At 40.8% G+C, this 15,968-nt stretch overlaps 1 protein-coding gene across 3 annotated transcripts in view; it reads left to right on the top strand.

Annotated features, from left to right (window-relative positions):
- RCL1 (RNA terminal phosphate cyclase like 1) overlaps nt 1-15,968 on the top strand; it is a 228,680-nt gene that overhangs the window by 62,145 nt on the left and 150,567 nt on the right. Inside the window, exon 9 of one of the 3 annotated variants that reach the window (XM_061425380.1) lies at nt 11,045-11,816. The exons of the other annotated variants lie outside the window; for them this stretch is intronic. Coding sequence (XP_061281364.1) covers nt 11,045-11,195 — 151 coding nt within the window. The 3' untranslated portion in view covers nt 11,196-11,816. Of the gene's footprint in view, nt 1-11,044; nt 11,817-15,968 lie in introns of those variants that run through there. 3 annotated transcript variants of the gene reach the window in all.

Raw genomic sequence — 15,968 nt, 5'->3', positions numbered from 1 at the left:
ATCAAAATGAATCCGCCACAGGTATACATGTGTTCCCCATCCCGAACCCTCCTCCCTCCCCATACCATCCCTCTGGGCCGTCCCAGTGCACCAGCCCCAAGCAACTAGCATCATGCATCGAACCTGGACTGGCAACTTGTTTCCTACATGATATTTTACATGTTTCATTGCCATTCTCCCACATCTTCCCACCCTCTCCCTCTCCCACAGAGTCCATAAGACTGTTCTATACATCATTGTCTCTTTTGCTGTCTCGTACACCGGGTTATTGTTACCATCTTTCTAAATTCCATATATATGCGTTAGTATACTGTATTTATGTTTTTCCTTCTGGCTTACTTCACTCTGTATAATAGGCTCCAGTTTCATCCACCTCATTAGAACCGATTCAAATGTATTCTTTTTAATGGCTGAGTAATACTCCATTGTGTATATGTACCACAGCTTTCTTATCCATTCATCTGCTGATGGACATCTAGGTTGCTTCCACGTCTTGGCTATTATAAACAGTGCTGCGATGAACATTGGGGTACACGTGTCTCTTTCCCTTCTGGTTTCCTCAGTGTGTATGCCCAGCAGTGGGGTTGCTGGATCATAAGGCAGTTCTATTTCCAGTTTTTTAAGGAATCTCCACACTGTTCTCCATAGTGGCTGTACTAGTTTGCATTCCCACCAACAGTGTAAGAGGGTTCCCTTTTCTCCACACCCTCTCCAGCATTTATTATTTGTAGACTTTTGGATCGCAGCCATTCTGACTGGTGTGAAATGGTACCTCATAGTGGTTTTGATTTGCATTTCTCTGATAATGAGTGATGTTGAGCATCTTTTCATGTGTTTGTTAGCCATCTGTATGTCTTTTTTGGAGAAATGTCTATTTAGTTCTTTGGCCCATTTTTTGATTGGGTCGTTTATTTTTCTGGAGTTGAGCTGTAGGAGTTGCTTGTATATTTTTGAGATTAGTTGTTTGTCGGTTGCTTCATTTGCTATTATTTTCTCCCATTCTGAAGGCTGTCTTTTCACCTTGCTAATAGTTTCCTTTGATGTGCAGAAGCTTTTAAGGTTAATTAGGTCCCATTTGTTTATTTTTGCTTTTATTTCCAATATTCTGGGAGGTGGGTCATAGAGGATCCTGCTGTGATGTATGTCGGAGAGTGTTTTGCCTATGTTCTCCTCTAGGAGTTTTATAGTTTCTGGTCTTACGTTTAGATCTTTAATCCATTTTGAGTTTATTTTTGTGTATGGTGTTAGAAAGTGGTCCAGTTTCATTCTTTTACAAGTGGTTGACCAGATTTCCCAGCACCACTTGTTAAAGAGATTGTCTTTAATCCATTGTATATTCTTGCCTCCTTTGTCGAAGATAAGGTGTCCATATGTGCGTGGATTTATCTCTGGGCTTTCTATTTTATTCCATTGATCAATATTTCTGTCTTTGTGCCAGTACCATACTGTCTTGATAACTGTGGCTTTGTAGTAGAGCCTGAAGTCAGGTAGGTTGATTCCTCCAGTTCCATTCTTCTTTCTCAAGATCGCTTTGGCTATTCGAGGTTTTTTGTATTTCCATACAAATTGTGAAATTATTTGTTCTAGCTCTGTGAAGAATACTGTTGGTAGCTTGATAGGGATTGCGTTGAATCTATAAATTGCTTTGGGTAGTATACTCATTTTCACTATATTGATTCTTCCAATCCATGAACATGGTATATTTCTCCATCTATTAGTGTCCTCTTTGATTTCTTTCACCAGTGTTTTATAGTTTTCTATATATAGGTCTTTAGTTTCTTTAGGTAGATATATTCCTAAGTATTTTATTCTTTCCGTTGCAATGGTGAATGGAATTGTTTCCTTAATTTCTCTTTCTGTTTTCTCATTATTAGTGTATAGGAATGCAAGGGATTTCTGTGTGTTGATTTTATATCCTGCAACTTTACTGTAGTCATTGATTATTTCTAGTAATTTTCTGGTGGACTCTTTAGGGTTTTCTATGTAGAGGATCATGTCATCTGCAAATAGTGAGAGTTTTACTTCTTCTTTTCCAATTTGGATTCCTTTTATTTCTTTTTCTGCTCTGATTGCTGTGGCCAAAACTTCCAAAACTATGTTGAATAGTAATGGTGAAAGTGGGCACCCTTGTCTTGTTCCTGACTTTATAGGAAATGCTTTCAATTTTTCACCATTGAGGATAATGTTTGCAGTGGGTTTGTCATATATAGCTTTTATTATGTTGAGGTATGTTCCTTCTATTCCTGCTTTCTGGAGAGTTTTTATCATAAATGGGTGTTGAATTTTGTCAAAGGCTTTCTCTGCATCTATTGAGATAATCATATGGTTTTTATTTTTCAATTTGTTAATGTGGTGTATTACATTGATTGATTTGCGGATATTGAAGAATCCTTGCATCCCTGGGATAAAGCCCACTTGATCATGGTGTATGATCTTTTTAATGTGTTGTTGGATTCTGATTGCTAGAATTTTGTTAAGGATTTTTGCATCTATGTTCATCAGTGATATTGGCCTGTAGTTTTCTTTTTTTGTGGGATCTTTGTCAGGTTTTGGTATTAGGGTGATGGTGGCCTCATAGAATGAGTTTGGAAGTTTACCTTCCTCTGCAATTTTCTGGAAGAGTTTGAGCAGGATAGGTGTTAGCTCTTCTCTAAATTTTTGGTAGAATTCAGCTGTGAAGCCGTCTGGACCGGGGCTTTTGTTTGCTGGAAGATTTTTGATTACAGTTTCAATTTCCATGCTTGTGATGGGTCTGTTAAGATTTTCTATTTCTTCCTGGTCCAGTTTTGGAAAGTTGTACTTTTCTAAGAATTTGTCCATTTCTTCCACGTTGTCCATTTTATTGGCATATAATTGTTGATAGTAGTCTCTTATGATCCTTTGTATTTCTGTGTTGTCTGTTGTGATCTCTCCATTTTCGTTTCTAATTTTGTTGATTTGATTTTTCTCCCTTTGTTTCTTGATGAGTCTGGCTAATGGTTTGTCAATTTTATTTATCCTTTCAAAGAACCAGCTTTTGGTTTTGTTGATTTTTGCTATGGTCTCTTTTGTTTCTTTTGCATTTATTTCTGCTCTAATTTTTAAGATTTCTTTCCTTCTACTAACCCTGGGGTTCTTCATTTCTTCCTTTTCTAGTTGCTTTAGGTGTAGAGTTAGGTTATTTATTTGACTTTTTTCTTGTTTCTTGAGGTGTGCCTGTATTGCTATGAACTTTCCCCTTAGGACTGCTTTTACCGTGTCCCACAGGTTTTGGGTTGTTGTGTTTTCATTTTCATTCGTTTCTATGCAAATTTTGATTTCTTTTTTGATTTCTTCTGTGATTTGTTGGTTATTCAGCAGCGTGTTGTTCAGCCTCCATATGTTGGAATTTTTAATAGTTTTTCTCCTGTAATTGAGATCTAATCTTACTGCATTGTGGTCAGAAAAAATGCTTGGAATGATTTCTATTTTTTTGAATTTACCAAGGCTAGCTTTATGACCCAGGATGTGATCTATCCTGGAGAAGGTTCCATGTGCGCTTGAGAAAAAGGTGAAATTCATTGTTTTGGGATGAAATGACCTATAGATATCAATTAGGTCTAACTGGTCTATTGTATCGTTTAAAGTTTGTGTTTCCTTGTTAATTTTCTGTTTAGTTGATCTATCCATAGGTGTGAGTGGGGTATTAAAGTCTCCCACTATTATTGTGTTATTGTTAATTTCTCCTTTCATACTTGTTAGCATTTGTCTTACGTACTGTGGTGCTCCCGTGTTGGGTGCATATATGTTTATAATTGTTATATCTTCTTCTTGGATTGATCCTTTGATCATTATGTAGTGACCTTCTTTATCTCTTTTCACCGCCTTTGTTTTAAAGTCTATTTTATCTGATATGAGTATTGCTACTCCTGCTTTCTTTTGGTCCCTATTTGCATGGAAAATCTTTTTCCAGCCCTTCACTTTCAGTCTGTATGTGTCCCCTGTTTTGAGGTGGGTCTCTTGTAGACAACATATGTAGGGGTCTTGTTTTTGTATCCATTCCGCCAGTCTTTGTCTTTTGGTTGGGGCATTCAACCCATTTACATTTAAGGTAATTACTGATAAGTATGTTCCCGTTGCCATTTACTTTATTGTTTTGGGTTCGAGTTTATACACCGTTTTTGTGTTTCCTGTCTAGAGAATATCCTTTAGTATTTGTTGGAGAGCTGGTTTGGTGGTGCAGAATTCTCTCAGCTTTTGCTTGTCTGAAAAGCTTTTGATTTCTCCTTCATACTTGAATGAGATCCTTGCTGGGTACAATAATCTGGGCTGTAGGTTATTTTCTTTCATCATTTTAAGTATGTCTTGCCATTCCCTCCTGGCTTGAAGAGTTTCTATTGAAAGATCAGCTGTTATCCTTATGGGAATTCCCTTGTGTGTTATTTGTTGTTTTTCCCTTGCTGCTTTTAATATTTGTTCTTTGTGTTTGATCTTTGTTAATTTGATTAATATGTGTCTTGGGGTGTTTCTCCTTGGGTTTATCCTGTTTGGTACTCTCTGGGTTTCTTGGACTTGGGTGATTATTTCCTTCCCCATTTTAGGGAAGTTTTCCACTATTATCTCCTCAAGTATTTTCTCATGGTCTTTCTTTTTGTCTTCTTCTTCTGGAACCCCTATGATTCGAATGTTGTAGCGTTTAATATTGTCCTGGAGGTCTCTGAGATTGTCCTCATTTCTTTTAATTCGTTTTTCTTTTATCCTCTCTGATTCATTTATTTCTACTATTCTATCTTCTAATTCACTAATCCTGTCTTCTGCCTCTGTTATTCTACTATTTGTTGCCTCCAGAGTGTTTTTAATTTCACTTATTGCATTATTCATTATATATTGACTCTTTTTTATTTCTTCTAGGTCCTTGTTAAACCTTTCTTGCATCTTCTCAATCCTTGTCTCCAGGCTATTTATCTGTGATTCCATTTTAGTTTCAAGATTTTGGATCAATTTCACTATCATTATTCGGAATTCTTTATCAGGTAGATTCCCTATCTCTTCCTCTTTTGTTTGGTTTGGTGGGCATTTATCCTGTTCCTTTATCTGCTGAGTATTCCTCTGTCTCTTCATCTTGTTTAAATTGCTGAGTTTGGGGTGTCCTTTCTGTATTCTGGCAGTTTGTGGAGTTCTCTTTATTATGGCGTTTCTTCACTATGTGTGGGTTTGTACAGGTGGTTTGTCAAGGTTTCCTGGTTAGGGAAGCTTGTGTCGGTGTTCTGGTGGGTGGAGCTGTATTTCTTCTCTCTGGAGTGCAATGAAATGTCCAGTAATGAGTTATGAGATGTCTATAGTTTTGGGGTGACTTTGGGCAGCCTGTATCTTGAAGCTCAGGACTGTGTTCCTTTGTTGCTGGAGAATTTGCTTGGTATGTCTTGCCCTGGAACTTATTGGCCCTTGTGTGGTGCTTGGTTTCAGTGTTGGTATGGAGGCATTTGATGAGCTCCTGTCAATGAATGTTCCTTGGAGTCAGGAGTTCCCTGGACTCAGGGTTTGGACTTAAGTCTCCTGCTTCCGATTATCGGTCTTATTTTTACAGTAGTTTCAAAACTTCTCCTTCTATACAGCACCATTGATAAAACATCTACATTAAAGATGATAAGTTTCTCTACAGTGAGGGTCACTCAGAGAGGTTCACAGGGTTACATGGAGAAGAGAAGAGGGAGGAGGGAGTTAGAGGTGACCCAAATGAGATGAGGTGAATCAATAGTGGAGAGAGTGGGCTAGCCAGTAGTCACTTCCTTATGTGCACTCCACAACTGGACCACTCAGAGATGTTCACGGGGTTATACAGAGAAGAGAAGAAGGAGGAAGGTAACAGAGGTGGCCAGAAGGATAAAAGGGGGAATGAAAAGGAGGGAGACAGATCCAGCCAGTAGTCAGTTCCCTAAGTGTTCTCCACCATCTGGAACACACAGAAATTCACAGAGTTGGGTAGAGTAGAGAGGGGTTAGGGAGGAGACACAGGCGACCTGGTGGAGAAAAAGGAGGGTCCAAAGGGAGAGAGAGCAGTCAAGCCAGTAATCTCACTCCCTAGTGAAAAATGGGTCCTGAAGATTGGGTCCTTAAAGGTACAAAATTGGTAACAAATACATAAAAGCAAAAATTAAAAATCTAGAGTAGAGTTTGGAATTTCAAAAATACGATGTTGAAGAAAAGAAGAAGGAAAAGAAAGAGAGAAAGAACGAACAAACAAGGTCGCGAAAATTATAAAGAAAGTACAGGTACAAAATTGATAACTAATACCAGAAAGCGAAAATTAAAAATCTAGAGTAGAGTTTGGAATTTCAAAAATACGATGTTAAAGAAAAGAAGAAGGAAAAGAAAGAGAGAAAGAACGAACAAACAAAAACAAACAAGGTCGCGATAATTATAAAGAAAGTACAGGTACAAAATTGATAACTAATACCAGAGAGCGAAAATTAAAAATCTAGAGTAGAGTTTGGAATTTCAAAAATACGATGTTAAAGAAAAGAAGAAGGAAAAGAAAGAGAGAAAAAATGAACAAACAAAAACAAACAAGGTCGCGAAAATTATAAAGAAAGTACAGGTACAAAATTGATAACTAATACCAGAAAGCAAAAATTAAAAATCTAGAGTAGAGTTTGGAATTTCAAAAATACAATGTTAAAAAAAAAAAAAAGAAGAAGAAAAATAAAGAGAGAAAACAAACAAACAAATACGAACAATGTCACAAAAATTATAAAGAAAATACAGGTACAAAATTGATATCAAATACCAAAAAGCATAAATTGAAAATCTAGAGTAAAGTTTGGAATTTCAGATATACAATGTTATATAAAAGAAGAAGAGAAAGAAACAGAGAAGAAGAAGAAAAAAAAAAAATCACAGAAATTATATAAAAAAAAACTATAGGTACAAAATTGATAACATATACCAAAAAGCGAAAATTAAAAATCTAGAGTAGAGTTTGGAATTTCAAAAATACAATGTTAAAGAAAAGAAGAAAAAAACAAAAACCAACAACAACAAAAAAAAACAACAAGGTCAAAAAATTATAGAATATATATATATGAAGTTTGCTGAAGAAGAAAAAAAATAGGGTCTTTTTTTTTTTTTTTTTTGCAGAGTAATAGGTTATATAAGTGAAAATTAAAGGAACAATAGAGGACTTAAAATTTTTTTTTTTTTTAATTAAGAAAAAAAAAAAGAAAGAAAGAATGATCGTAAAAATAATAAAAATATATCTAGGACTTTTTTGTTTCTTTTTTTGTGGGTGTTGTGGGTTCAGTTCATTTTTGGCTAGTTCCTTGGTCAGATTTATATTTCTCAAGATCTATAGGCCCCTTCCTATGTAGTCCGTAGTAACCACAGGGTTTTGATCTATTGCCTGTAGCTTCCAAGGCGTTTCCCTCTGTTATATCTTCTTCTGTTTGCTAGTCTCTTCAGTATCTGGTTTCCGCCCTGACTCAAAGGGCACGGTGGAGGACACTTTTTTTTTTTTTTTTTTTTTAGGCTTACTTGTTCAGTCGCGCTGTGGGGAGGGAGGGAGGGAGGGTGCAAACAAATAATACTGGCGTGGGCTCGCAGTGCCTCGGCCACCCTGGGTCTGCCCCCGCTCACGGCGCATGTAGCCTCCCTGTCCACACTGCTCGGACTCTAGGTTGTTCCGCCGGGAACAATCCGAGGCTGGCCCTGGGCTGCATGCACCTCCCAGGTCCAAGCCGCTCAGGTTCAGGCACTCGGGTAGTCCTCAGAGGCGCAGACTCAGTTGGGCCTGCGTTTTGTGCTCTTCCCAGGTCCGAGCGCCAATTTGCTCTTCCCAGGCGAGCGCCAATGCTGCGACTTATCGCCTCCCCGCCACTCGGTTATCTGGATGTAAAACCGGCGCACCTTCTCAGGCAGATGTTGACCGTCCAGACCCCCAAGAAGTTTTAGTTAGCAAAGAAGCCTGCTTACAATTTTATAGATAATGTCTCTCTGGGGCTGCGATTGCCCCCTTCCGGCTCTGGCTGCCTGTCACCGGAGGGGGAAGATCTGCAGCCGGCTATCTCTGTTCAGTCCTTTGTTCCGTGCGCGGGCCTGGCGGTCTTAGGTTAGGGCTGGCTTTTCGCGTGGTTGGTATCCCACAGTCTGGTTTGCTAGCCCAAATTATTTCGCTCAGATAGCGCTCAGGGTATTCCGGCCAGATTCTTACTCTCAGCGATGCAGCCCACGCCGCGCCTCCCTGCCCAGCCCCGATTCGCTAATGGCGGATGCAGGCGTCTGCGCTGTTTCTCTGCTGGGGGAGTTACCGTAGGGCTCGCAATCTGCGAGTTTCAAATTGTTTATTTATTTTTTCTCCCTGTTATGTTGCCCTCTGTGCTTCCAAAGCTCGGCACAGATTCGGCAGTGAGAAGGTTTCCTGATGTTTGGAAACTTCTCTCTTTTTAAGATTCCCTTCCCGGGACGGAACTCCGTCCCTCCCTCTTTTGTCTCTTTTTTTTTGTTTTTAATATTTTTTCCTACCTCCTTTCGAAGAGTTGGGTTGCTTTTCTGGGTGCCTGATGTCCTCTGCCGGCATTCAGAAGTTGTTTTGTGGAATTTACTCGACGTTTAAATGCTCTTTTGATGAATTTGTGGGGGAGAAAGTGTTCTCCCCGTCCTACTCCTCCGCCATCTTGGCTCCTCCCCCTGTTTGTACTTCTTGACTGTTATGAATTAATGCTGTGTACAAGTTTTTGTCTGGATATGTTTTCATTTTTCTTGTGTATATACCTGAGTGGAACTGCAGGATTATATGGTAATTGACTCCTTGTTTCACATTTTGAGAAACTGCCAGACTGTTTTCCACAGTGGTGGTACCATTTTACATATCTATTAGCAGTGTTTGAGAGTTCAGTTTCTTCATATCCTCACACATACTTTTCTTATTACCTTATTTTTTTTCAGGCTTTCTGTTGGTTTGTGAAGTGGTATGTCATTGTGATTTTTATTTGTGTTCCTGTAATAACTAATGATGTTGAGTTTCACATGCTTAATGCTGTATGCATATCTTCTTTAGAGAAATTTTTATTCCGATCCTTTGCTCATTTTAAAATTAGGTTATTTGGTTTTTTATTATTGAGTTGTAAGAGTTCTTTATATGTTCTAGACACCAGACCCTTATGAACTAAATGATTTTCAAATATTTTCTCCCTTTCTGGACATTGTCTTTCTACTTTTTTAATAATGTCCAGACAAGATTTTAATGTTGATGAAGTTCAGTATGTACCTGTTTTTTCTTTTATTACTCTGCTTTTGATTCTGTATCTAAGAAATCATTGCTTAACCCAAGATTATAAAGATATTCACCTATGTTTTATTCTGTGAGTTTCATAGCTTTAGCTCTTGCATGCAGGTCTTTGATCTGTTTTGAGTGAATTTTTGTGTGTGATATGAGGAAAGGGCCTAGCTTCATTTTTCTGTGTGTGAAGTTGTTACAACACCATTAATTGAGATTATTCTTTCCTCATTGAATTACCTTGGCACCTTTTAGAAAATTAGTTGACCATAAATGTGTGGGCTCATTTCTTGACTCTCAGTTCTGTTCCATTGGTCCTACACGTCAGGATCAGTATTTTGAAAGCTCCTGGGGTGATTCCATGTACGTTCTGGGTGGCAAGCGTTTGGACAGTTTGATTAGGAGACAGCACAATGCAAGGTTGCTGAAGTACTTCATGAAAGACGTGCAGATTGTGTGTTCCTTAACTAAACCTGTGTTTCCCAAATTGGACTGGTAAGAGTCACTCAGGGATGAGGAATTACTTGGGGAGACAAGGCCTGGTAAATGGTGGAGGGGAACATGTGGCCTGTGTTTCTGGGCTCTCCAACATGGACATTTTCTCTTCACCAATTGCCAGTTGATTGAAACCTTCAGGGAGTTGCTTGTTTAGTGAACTATGGTCAGTCCTATGATCAGTCTGCTGGAGTGATGCTGGATCTGCTGGGCCAGACTAGTAGAAGACTGCATACCTGAACCATGGTCCTTCTACAGAATTATTGCTCCCACAGTGTTCTTGGGGTGAAGCCATCACTCTGTCTTGAGGGAGATGACAAGAGAGAGCTCCTTGGAACTCCATGTTTACTGTGAGCCCTTCTCTGGTCACCTTATTTATTGCCTTCTGCCATATATAGGGCTTCCCTGGTGGCTCAGAGGGTAAAGAATCTGCCCACAATGGGTGAGACCCGGGTTTGATCCCTGGGTTGGGAAGGTCCCCTGGAGAAGGGAATAGCTACCCATTCCAGTATTCTTGCCGAGAGAATTCCATGGACAGAGGAGCCTGGCGGGCTACAGGCCATGAAGTTGCAAAGAGTTGGACATGATTGAGAGACTAACATTTTCACTTTTTCTGCCATACACACACATATTTTATACCTACATTTCCTTCTCATCTGCCTTGTTTACTTAAATTTCTGATTATGGAGAAAGAATATATATATATATATATATATATATATATATTTCAAGGATATTTATGTTGTCTGCTCTACTGGCCTGAAAGCTTCATGAGAAAAGGGAGTTTTGGTTGACAGCAATGTCTCTAGCACCAAGGACAGTGCCTGGCACATAGTAGGCACTCTGTAAATATTTGTTGAATGAATGAAGGGCCTGTTGAGATCAAACAGTGGAGAGGGCAGCTTCTCTCTTTCAGCATCAGCAGCAGTCACTCTGCTTGGTTTTAGCTTCATGATACTGTGAATCATCAAAGCATGTGTTTCTCTGTATGAACCACTTGAAGATTAATGCCATATTCATGTCCAACCTAATGTGCTTGTAGGACTAACCTCCATACTTTTCATTTATTTACTGAGTTTGTCTAGTATGCATCTCTGCAAGCTGTCTAAAATCATCTTTGGAATCTAGCAGGCTGTAAATAAATGCTATTTAATCGGCTTTGATGAGAATTTCCTAATTTCAATCTTTGCTCCTGATCCAGGAAATTCAGTTCTAGGTTGGCAGAGGAGGACAATTTTTGTAAAATCGAATTCCTCTTTCATTTCTCCCTCCTTTTTTTACCCTCTCCCTTTTTTTTTAATTTTAATTTTTATTTTTTAGGATAGAATTTTTGCGGCATTTGAAGAGCTTTTTCCAGATTATGTTTAAAATCGAAACCAAACCATGTGGTGAAGAACTCAAGGGAGGGGATAAAGTGCTGATGACTTGTGTTGGCATTGGCTTCTCCAACCTTAGCAAGACCCTCAAGTGACATTGTCAGAAGATGAAAGGCCCAAAGGCTTCTAGACAACGCAGAAGCTGCCAAGGAACCAAAGGGACCAGATTCATCCAGGACTTTCCAACTTCCCGTTTGAAAACAATCAGGATATCCGAACAAAAAATGTCTCTCTACCTGTGGTTTTCAGCCATTTCTCCGGGGCAGACATTCCTCAGGAGGCCCAGTCACAACGGGAGCTCCCTCGGCTTACCTGGATGAAGAGTGTGCCTTCGGGACACAGTTGTACTGCTGCAGTATCACAGCTGCGTTTTAGCACTGCTTCCTGAGCCCACATCCTCGGGCTTCCGCTGTATGGCTATTTTCTAGACCTTTGGAGTTTGTTACAGTTGCTTCTGCAAGGACTGACCCTCCTGAATCTTGGTTTCTGTGTCGGGATTAAATGAGATACTATGAATTGGAAGCCCTTTATGAATAATGTCATGTAATGCAAATGTCAGAAATTGGTGTGTTAGACTATTTTATCCCTTGTCTTATGAATGGACTACTATCTTGGAGATACACTGCTCCCCATCTGGTTCATTGTATGTGGATTTTGGGGGAATGAATGCCTAGGGACTGCAAGAATCCAACTAAAGTTATTGAATATTTTCCATATCTCGGGTGTGCTATGCATGTTCTCATTTAATTCTCCCAATAGCCCAGTGATGTAGATTTGATTATCCCCACAAGAGAAATTCAAAAAGGATATTTTGTTCCTTTTGAAATTTGATAATATAGAGATATTAGCTCTCCTGATTTCAAGATCTAAGTATCAGAGTCTAGAGTTTTATGCTACTTGCAAGCTAGTAAGTTAGATTATTACTGTTTCACGGATGCTAGCAGAAAACATGAAAATCTCATGTCATAGACAAAAAGCTTTATTACTCAGAGCACAGGAAGCAGCATGAGCTTCACTAGTTTCTTTCTCCAAGTCCCACAAGATGTGGAGGGTCTGCAGGTATGCCATGCACACCAGTGGTTTGCATCACAGGCAAGGAACATGCACATGTGGGAACTCCACCTCTTACAAGCTTGCTCTTTGTTCCAGATAGGGACATTACTTCACCCCTCAAGATTGCTTGCTGTGAACACGTGATAGGAAAGGGCCAGGATAAAAGCCTCCCCAGTGGGAATGTGCAGGAACACTCAGGACTTGTGGCGATTGTACCTGCTGCTAGTAGAGGCTACAAGTGGTGTGTATGGGGGTTCAGAGTTATCAGTGGTAGGGGAAATATCTGATTTTTCTATTAGGATTCCAAATGATATTGTCTACCTAGGGTGGACTTTTGAGGTAAGGCATGGTCTTTACCTCCCCAGGTCTCTCAGTACCCTTTTCTTTTCTCAGTAAAAGGGGTCCCGAGGAAGTTTGTGCTCTTGTGTCTGGGGGTGTGGGAGGATGTGGAGTGGGGAGCTAACACCGACAGGTCAGGCCATTGTGAACTGTGGCTGTCAACTTACTGAGAGCTCTACATGCTGTATTAGATTTCTGTTGCTGCATAACCAGTTACCACAAACTTAGGAGCCTAAAGTAGTACCATTTATCATCCACGATTCTGTAGGTCAGAGGTCCTGGTCTGTGCTTGGATTCTCTGGTTATGGCTTCACAAGACTAATGTCAAGGTGCTGGGCTCCGGGCAGGAATACATTTCCAACCATATTTGGATTGTTGGCAGAATTGTTGGACTGGAGTTCCTGTTTCTGGCTGGCTGTCAGCTGCAGGCAACTCTCAGCTTATAAGTAGAGGCTGCCTGCATTCCTTGTAACTTGACTCCCTCCATCTTCAAGCCAGCGATGATGCATTGAATCCTTCTCATGCTTTGAATCTGACTTCTTGTGATAACATATCTTAAAGTCATCTGGTCACAGCAGTACCTAGGTTAGTGTTTGAATAGCCGGGGCCAGGACTCTTAGACATCTGAAAATTTTGCCTACCACACATCAGTTCAGTCGCTCAGTCGTGTCTGACTCTTTGCAACCCATGGACTGCAGCATGCCAGGCTTCCCTGTCATGCTTCTTCCTGATGCTTGCTCAAATTCATGTCCATCGAGTCAGTGATGCCATCCAACCATCTCATCCTCTGTTATCTCCTTCTCCTCCTGCCTTCAATCTTTCCCAGCGTAAGGGTCTTTTCCATTGAGTTAGTTCTTCACATCAGATGGCCAAAGTATTGGAGTTTCAGCTTCAGCATCAGTCCTTTCAATGAATATTCAGTACTGATTTCCTTTTGGATGGAAAAGGATGCTCAGCTTTCATTATAGTCCAACTCTCACATCCATACGTGACTACTGGAAAAACCATAGCTTTGACTAGACGGACCTTTGTTGGCAAAGTAATTTTATTTAATGCTGCTGATGTTCAAACCCAGATCCACCCATGCTCAGATATAGAAGTAAGGAACCAAATGGCTTTGGCTGTGTCCAGTAGGAACTTTCTGTCCCTTGGGACAAGATTGGGAAATGGGTCCTGTTGGTCAGTTTAGGGTGACATGTAGACACCAGGCAGATCATTACAGCTAGTATAAGGGATGCGAGCTTCCATCTGCTGTCAACACGAAAGTGTCTGGTGGTCTCCAGCCCTCTGACTGGTACAGCTGCTTCTGGAGTGGTAGTAGTGATGCTGTAGGCAATAGGAAGACACATTAAATATTAATATTTATTTAAGCAGCCTGCTGCCAGCTCCTTCTCAGGTGCCTGAGAGAAGCAACAGCTCTCCTTGGGCAGAGGTTACTGGTACATCTTAGTGACATTCCACTTCTGCAGTCTCTGCCTTGTTCTTAGCTTAGCTCCTGGTTGGTGCAGCTACCCCTAGTATAGTTTGATGGGAGATTCCAGCACTTTGAGCTTAGCTTTCTATCTTGACCCCTTTACTTCCCTCTGTTGACAGAAACAGACCAGTCTGAATTCAATAAGACTAGTAATTTTTTTTTTTTTTAAGGCATATACACGTTTTAGGGATCGTGACAGAATCATGGCCTTGCCTTCCTATCATGTTCCAAGCCTTGCTTCTGTCTTCTACCATCCTTCTCTGTTACATTCTGGGTGAACACCAGCCAGCCTCCTTCCATCATGATTATTTACCATATTCAACAAGACAGATGTGGGGGGAAGCTAGGGTGTTGCAACATGATGTGCGGATGGGGAAAGAGCAGGAGGCACTGCTGAAATCCAGATTGCCCTCAGAGGGCAGCCGAACCTTGTGGTTTGTTTGTTTATCTTTTCTGATAAAAAGTGGTGAAGGACATCGTTGATTACAGACCCAAGCAAAAAGCCCCCAAGCTTAGGTTGCACTGTGGTGCCTGTCCTCTCACTGTCACTCTATAGTGAAAAATGGTGAGGTCGCCATCCCGCTGGGTCTTCTGTGTTGGGAGGCTCCTGGGTAAGGCCAGTGCTGACACTTAATTTCGAGGTGGCCAAGTGGAAGAGAGAAGGGTGTGAAAAGGCAGGGAAGAAAGTAGACGATTGGAGTAGAGGAGGCCTAAGGAAGTGGACAAAATCGTAGGTAGATGGAGAAAAGGAAACACCAGGGAACTAAGGGATTACTTTAATTTTGGCTGTGCCTTAGGCCAGGGGTGGGATTCAACTGGTGAGGTGAGGGGACCAAAGCAGGGTGCAGAAGTGGATTTTTCCAGGGTATTGGTTATGGTGGGTGGATTAGAATGTGGGGCCTCATTGACTTTACCTGTTGGTGCTTTTTTGGAGACGTGAATGTGCTGGTAGGTGATTATAACAGTCTGTGATGGATAAAAAAGCAGCATCACAGGCCTTGCACCCAGCCTGGACCTCTGCTATTCCTCATCTGACTACGGAGTGGAGAAGTAACTTGCACTCGATCAGAGTTTCCATGTTTAGACCACCCTGGCCTGTTCTTTAGAAGTGACCAGTAGTTACGAGGAATGTCAAGCAGGCAAGTGCAGTTTTTCTGTACTCTAGTTGACTAGATCTAGGAAGCCATTTGAGTGGGAAGCCAAGCCACGTCACTCCTTTACCCAAGCAAATAGGGCTGTCATGTTTGTCAGGAGCAGACTAGGTCCAGGGCTCCTCTAATCCATGTCTTTCATTTGGCCCTTAATAGTTAGATAGCCTGACTCCATGCCTGAGGCACTGGCCTTTGGTAGCATCTGTAGATGGACTGGGGCAGAGCTTTTGGCACATGGGCCACTTCCTGTCTTCCTGGTTCTTCTGATACTGGTGGTTCTAGATGTGGATCCTGCTCTGCTAATACAATACCCTTGTGTTAAGTCTACAGGGGTGGGGATGCTGATCTTGGGAGGTAAGAGGCCCAGCTTGCTTTCTGCCCCATTTCAGCTACTGACCAGCTGTTATGGCATAAGTATTTCACTTCTGCACACTTGGATTGCTTTTGGGAAATCAGGGTGGATATATGAGGCCTTGTACCCAGCCTGGACCTCTGCTCTTCCTCACCTGACTCCAGAGTAGGGGAGAAGTAATTTGCACTCCATCAGAGTTTCCTGGTTTGGGTGCCCCCAAAACCAGAAAGATGACCTTCATTGCCTCCTCCATGCCACTCCCATCCTCATAACATCAAGATGTTTTACACTCTTTATTCCTGTGTTTTTCCCCCCATTCCCAACCCTCTTAAAGAGCTTTACATCTAAAAATTTCAGGTTGATTAGTTTGCTAATAATTTCTACTGTGATTTGTGAAATCATGTATTCAAACTGATGAAGGTAGGTGAATTTCTAGAAATCAGAGACTGACTTAAATGAAGTAGCCCAACAATGACGCATTTGGCAGCTTCATGTGTCT

Source organism: Bos javanicus, chromosome 8 (genome assembly GCF_032452875.1).
Source record: "Bos javanicus breed banteng chromosome 8, ARS-OSU_banteng_1.0, whole genome shotgun sequence".
NCBI classification, from domain to species: Eukaryota; Metazoa; Chordata; class Mammalia; order Artiodactyla; family Bovidae; genus Bos; species Bos javanicus.
The sequence above is the reverse complement of the archived record's forward strand: the minus strand, read 5'-3'. Positions and strand labels throughout refer to the sequence as shown.